The sequence below is a fragment of the Pteropus vampyrus genome, unplaced genomic scaffold (genome assembly GCF_000151845.1).
Source record: "Pteropus vampyrus isolate Shadow unplaced genomic scaffold, Pvam_2.0 Scaffold211, whole genome shotgun sequence".
NCBI classification, from domain to species: Eukaryota; Metazoa; Chordata; class Mammalia; order Chiroptera; family Pteropodidae; genus Pteropus; species Pteropus vampyrus.
Window position 1 is genome coordinate 604,452 of NW_011888992.1, and position 6,112 is coordinate 610,563.

At 60.2% G+C, this 6,112-nt stretch overlaps 1 protein-coding gene and 1 long non-coding RNA gene across 2 annotated transcripts in view; both read right to left on the bottom strand.

Annotated features, from left to right (window-relative positions):
- Nucleotides 1–688, bottom strand: part of STK32C (serine/threonine kinase 32C) — a 49,668-nt gene extending 48,980 nt beyond the window's left edge. Inside the window, exon 1 of the mRNA XM_023538043.1 lies at nucleotides 592–688. Within this exon, the coding sequence (XP_023393811.1) occupies nucleotides 592–688 (97 nt within the window). The remainder of the gene's footprint in view (nucleotides 1–591) is intronic.
- Nucleotides 689–2,436: 1,748 nt separating this feature from the next.
- LOC111747113 lies at nucleotides 2,437–6,093 on the bottom strand. The gene is made up of 2 exons (XR_002783378.1): nucleotides 5,273–6,093; nucleotides 2,437–4,019 (listed from the first exon to the last, which is right to left on the bottom strand). It is a non-coding gene; the product is annotated as an uncharacterized LOC111747113 (long non-coding RNA).
- Nucleotides 6,094–6,112: the final 19 nt, after the last annotated feature.

A 6,112-nucleotide genomic window follows, 5' to 3' on the forward strand; every position in this document is an offset into this window, starting at 1 on the left:
GCGCGCGGGGGCGGGACCGGGGCGGGGCCCGCGGGAAGGAGTAGGGGTGAGGCCTGGAGCCGGGGGCGGGGACAGGGCGGGACCCGCGCGCCTTGTGGCGCTGGGTGCTGTGTACCCGCCGACCACCTCGGGAGGGGCCGGGGCCTCTCCGACTGGGCGGCGGGGCCGACAGCTAGGGAGGGGAGGCCACGGTCCACTCTGAGTATCCTGGAGTCTCGGGGACGGGGACAGCTTCGCCCCGCAGAGCGGCGGAGACTATGGGGTCTCCTCCTTGGGCGTCTCCATTGCCGGTGCCTTCGTGAAGAAGGCCGGCCCTCCGACCGGCGGCGACGGAGCAGCCTACGTCTCTGCGCTTCACAAAGCCGCGCAGGGCCCGGGATGGGGCTGAGGGAAGCGGCTGCGCTGGGGCGGAGGCCGGGTCTCGCTCGGGACTCGCAGCCCCGCGGTACCGGGCCCGGTGCGGACCCCTCCCTGGGCTAGGTGAAGGATGGGGGACCGGACGCGGGAGGGGCGGTGCGGGGGCTGGTGCGCGAGCCCCTCCCCACGCGGCCCGCACAGAGCCTCGCTGCGCGCGCGCGCGCGCACACGCACTTGCGCGCTGGGGGTCGCGGCGGTGCTGAGCACGGGCACACGCGCTCTCAGCGTCCGCGGAGCTGGGTCCCTGGTCCGCTCCCAACGTGGCCCGCATGGCACCAGTCCTGAGCTGGAGCCCCTGGCACAGGTCCACGCGGCATGCTTGCCTGGGGACCGTGCGCCTGCGTCGCCTACCGTCCCCTGGCCCTACACAGCTCCTATAGGGGCCTCGGCGCTGACTGCTGAGCTCTTTCCACAGCTTTCGCCGCCTATTCGGGGGCGCGAGGCTCGGTGTGACCCCATGCGCCTCCGCGCGTTGGCGCAGCCGCGTGAGACCGCGCGTAAAGTGCTCGGCACAGCGAACGCACCAGGAGATCTGGGCCCTTCGAGTATCGCCTAGCGCCCTGCTCCTGACACCTCGTCACTGAAGAGTCCATCGCTTCGGTATGGGTTGTTTGACTTTTGGAGCCTTTGCCTCCTTAAATTCCGCCTGGGAGCCAGGCCACGGAGCTGGCCGTCCCCTCCTCACCCCCCGCCCCCCGTGAGGCTCTGGAAGAGCCTTCTGCAGCACGGCACATAGTTCACAGAAAGCAAGGGCACCGAGCCCGAGGAGCTCTCCCGCCGCCGCCCCCCTCTGCGCACATGCTTCAGCCGCCCTAGGCTCTGTCCAGGCCTCACGGCCCCCACCTGGCCCCCACCTGGCCCCCACCTGCGGTAGGACTCAGTCTCCTGCCATGGCGGAAGCTGTGGTCCCCTCCCCTCTTTTAAATTCAGTGTGGCTCCTCGCCCTGCCTGATCAGCGAAATGGGAGCAGAGGTGATCTGTGTACTTCCTGGGCCACACTTTAGGGGCCAGTGCCCGGCTGGCTATCGGTCGACCACTGGGAGACCGCCAGCCCACCAGCCTGGGGCCTGAAGAACGAGGGAGAAGTCAGCGCGGTGTTGAGCCGCCGCGCGCGCCATGTTACTTTTACAGCAGCAGCGTGGTAACCTAGGTGGGCCGCACCCACCACCTCCTGCAGGCCGGTTGCCTGGCCCACACGCGCATCCGCTCTCGGGGTAGATTTCCCACGTGGGGACCAGTGTCTGGCCGGAGATGGCGTCTAGCCTCCCAAGCTCCTGCAGCGCCGTGTCCTCGGCTCTCTCTTAAATCCACTTCCCCTTCCCCGCAGGCGCACAGCACTCGGAAGGGCAAGGCGAGGCGCCGCACCCGCACGGGGGAGCTCCTGCAGGGGTTTCCGCCCTCCCAGCAGCAAGTGCAGGGGTTCCGAAAGGGAGCATGGCACAGGGAGGCGCACGTCAGAACCCCCCGGACCTGCACGCGGCCTCCGCGCAGCCTGGGGGTCTCCAGGACAGACCGAGCACAGTTCTCTGCTCCTCTCCTAAGGACACCCCCTAAAGGGGCAGACAAGGAACACAAAGGTGTGACCCTGCACCTCAGAGAGGGAACAGGAGAAGGGACGCTAGGAGGAAACCATGATGACTAGAAAGCTACTGTGAATCCTGGAGACAGGGAGGTAACGGCAGTAGGGGACATCTTTGCCTGTGTCCCGACGCATCTCCATTTGTCCCTCTAAAGGCCTCAGAAGGGCACGTGGGCGTCGGCCCTTTGAGCCGAGCAGACGCATCCCAGAGGCTCGCCAGGCACCGATGGACACCCTTGGACAGCAGCAGGACCCACGGCTCACGCACGGGCTGTCACCTCGATTTTGCGGCTGAGGAGCACGAAATGGTACCTCGTTTGGGATAAAATTTCCTTTTCCTGCTAGCTGGTAAAGTGGGGTGTCTTCATATCTTTATTGGCCATTTGTTTTCCTCTACTCCGAGTTGTTGGTTCATACTTTTTCCTATTAATCCAAATGGATTTATTTTTATCTTTTTTATTGAATTACCATTCTTTATGCGTTCTGCATATTGACCTTTATTGGATTACATGTTGTGCACACCAATCTTTATTGGATATAAAAATTGCCAATAGCTTCGTTTGTTTTGGGCTCAACTTTTAACTTTCCCTACGCTGTCTTTTTGATAAATGAGAGGACTTTTAATGTGATGCATTTATCAGTATTTTTATGGTTAGTGCTTTTATGTCTTGGAGAACTGGCTGGCTTGGGAGGGGCAGTCTGTCCCCCGTTGGTGAGCCCCGATGTCAGAGCATGGAAGGCACAGAAAACAGTTCACACAGGGACGAGGCTGCCTGCTGTCTGTCTGTCTGTGCCGTGGTGCAGTCGGGGACAGGAAGATGACCTGGGAGTGGGGGGCACAGACCAGTGGGCCCACAAGCCGTATCTGGGGCCGGCCGTGGTTACCACTCGGTCTCCACGTGCCTTCGTTCTCACAGGGGCCATGGTGACAGTTAGGTCTTCGCGTAGGAATATCAACCCGGCTTATGTCCACCTGTCCCTGAAGAGTCCCCTTTCCCGTGTGCACAAGGTCGTGGCACCCTTGGGGTGGTAGGTGGACTCCTCGCTGGGTGCAGGGGCTGTGGCGTTGCAGCCTGCCCTCCTCGGAACCTGCTTTCTCCTTGAATCAACACGTCTGGGTACAAACGTGGCTCAGGCCTGAAAACAGGCCGGGTGTCACAGGTGTCACAGGTGTCATGGGTGACACGGGGGCCCTGGTCTACCCCTGACTGGACTGTCTTGGTGAGCGGTGCCCTTGTGGGTAGGCACGGGTTCCATCCTGGGGTCCCAACTGGCGTAGGCAACACTCACACTCACTGACACGTCAGCTCATCCCTGCACCCCAGCAAAGACGGCTCCTTCGGGGGGTGTGCTGATACCAGCTGTGGGAGACAGCGATGCCCAAACATGTCCACGTCTTAACTCCCGAAACTTGTGGACACGCCAGTTACATGGCACGAGGGACCACGTACACGTGACCGAGCCCCAAATGTTGGGATGGGAAGAGTATCCTGGGTCCTCATCAGACAGGAAGGCGGCGCAGCGTCCGAGATGTGACGATGGACAGTGACAGGTGGGGCTGCAGCCACGGGATCAGGAGGCCCCGAACCTGGGGGAGCAAGGAGCCCACTCTCCCCCCAGAGCTTCAGGAGGAACTCGATTTCGCTCGGGGAGACCAGGTCGGACTTCTGGCCTCGGAGCCGCGAGGTGATAAATGTGGTGTCGCAAGCTGCTGAGTTTCTGGTGAGCTGTTACAACTGCAACAGGAAACAGATACACTGGTGTCGAGATAGTGTTTTCACCCGGTCACGTGTGAATTCCAAGATGATGAACACCTAGACCTTGGCCTGCAAATGAGCTCGCATCATCAGTCTGTTCAAGTGAGACTTGGTGTTTGAGAGCTTCTAGTCAGACGCTGAAAACTAAAGCCTTTAGTGCATTCGACGTCAGTGTGTGTGAGAGGCGTTCGCCGTCTGTGCAACCCCGGCTCCTCCAGAAGCAGCTGCATCCGTCTCTGCTGCTTTCTCTTCAAAGAAAGAGTGTGCTGTTTATCAGAAATTACTGAAACGTTACGGCAGCTGGTGATTCAGGGGACACGCTTTCATTCATTCACTCACTCATTCATTCAAAGTGGACTGGACGCCCACCTGCCACCGGGCTCTATGCTCACCCCACGTCCCAGCCTCTGCCCTGGATGCTCCATGTGGCTCTCGACAGGCAGAACGCACCCCCCCAGAAGACGTCTCGAGGGTCCCCAGGCTACAGAACAAGTTCCCACATAAGCCGGTTCTCACCGCAGTGATGGGCGTCCAGGGAAGGAGGGACAGCTCCAAGGGACACGAAAGGGAGTCAAAGCCGGGAGTCTAGCTGGGCGCGGTGCGAACCCAGCCATTTCGGGGACATCATGGGAGGCGCACTCCTCGGCATGAGCCCCCAGGAAGGACTTGGTCACCCCCAAGAGGAGGAGGGGATATCTTTTCTCTGCTGTCTTAATTCTTTGCAAGGAACGATGACACATTCCAACTGCGGCACTTTATAACGAGGGCCCAGCAGGCAAAGCCGAGCCTGATGAAACAGAACCGGCTGCTCAGAGCACTTTGAACACCTCCCAGAAAATAAATGACCATTCTGAAACCTGTGAAACTGATCTAGAGATGCTAAGTGTCCTTATTTTCAACTTTCTATAAAGCAGACTTCAAGTTTTAAACAATTTGATGACTTGTTTCTCTCTTGATGTAGGAGAACACTAGTAACTGGAAAACCGTCAGGCGTAACTTACCGCATTTCACCCGGGGTATAAAACAGGAAAACCAAAATAGGACAAAACTCTTTTATTGTCCTTTATTTGAAAAACATTTACTTCCTCTGGGCGGAAGGCATTACAAGTTCACGTTCAGAGACCTTCCCCGATTCCCTCCACTCATGGCTACAACAGATCGTTCAAAAAAATATATAAAAACCAAAACACTTTCAGAGATCAAAGGTGAAATGGAAGCGCCAGGCAGTGTGGACGGCTGGGACTCTGGGCCTGAGGGGCTCTGGATCCAGAAACGGGCGGAGGCGCTGGTCATCTGTCCCTGAGCAGCAAAGGATCTAAAGCACCCCAGGGGGAGTGGACAATGACAGCCAAGAGCACCCTGTAAAGTCAGGGCTGGAACGAGCCATCTTTTTTACAAGGGGATTTTTATTTTAAAATCTGTGTAAAATTCTCCAATGGCTTCTGTGGCGGGGACTTTTGGTTGCCCACTCAGTAACTAGTCGCTCCCTTTCCTCAGTCCTAACAGGACCCCAACTTACTTTCAGGTATGGTGATGGCCTCCGTGGGGTGTGGCAACTAGGCTAGGCCGGACCACTTCACTAGAATTCTCCTTCCTGCAGGTGTCCTAACTGGGCCACGAGAGGCATTTTGCGTGGGACGGGGAAAGCCCTGACGTTTTTACACTTGCAAGGGCAGGGCAGGGGTCCAGGTGTGGCTGCCGCTCACCTCACTGGTGGGGGCCGGCGTGCAGCCTTCGGCTTGCCCCACTCCTGGGCCAGGCGTGTCCTCCTGTGAGGACCAGTGCCCACTTCTCCTGCAGGACATGCGTGTGACCAGTCCATCCTGTGGGTTCCAGCAGGTTTGTGGCAGGTTCGGTTGTCCCCACTTGGCCTCCAACTCCTCCTGACGGCCGCTATGCGCCCTTGGAGCTGCGGCGTGGGGCCTGACGGACGCCCGGCCCCGCTGGCCGGAGCCCACGCTCGTCCGCTTCCCCTCCGGCTGCGCGAGGCGCGCGCGAAGCGACCCTGGCCGCGGACATCTGACAGCAGCTGCGGGGGGGTTCCGGCAAGGACGCCTCCTTGTGACGAAAGGAGAGGGTGTTGTCGCTGCCGAGCCAGGTCGGCCACCGCGGGCGCGAAGTTAAACACGGGGCGGGAGGTGGGGGGTCCGCCCTAAAAGCGAACCTCCGCGCGAGTTCGGGCCGCTGTCCTCCACGGGGTCCGCGGCCCGTCGCAGGCCCACTCGCTCCCGCCACCCCCCGGACGTCCACCGTGACTCTCCGGGCTTCGGCACACACGCCCCCGTGTCCCTTACGCCCGACAACCTCTCTCGCCGTGTCGCCAACCGGCCGGAAGGGGAGGTCGCGGGGGGGCGGGGGC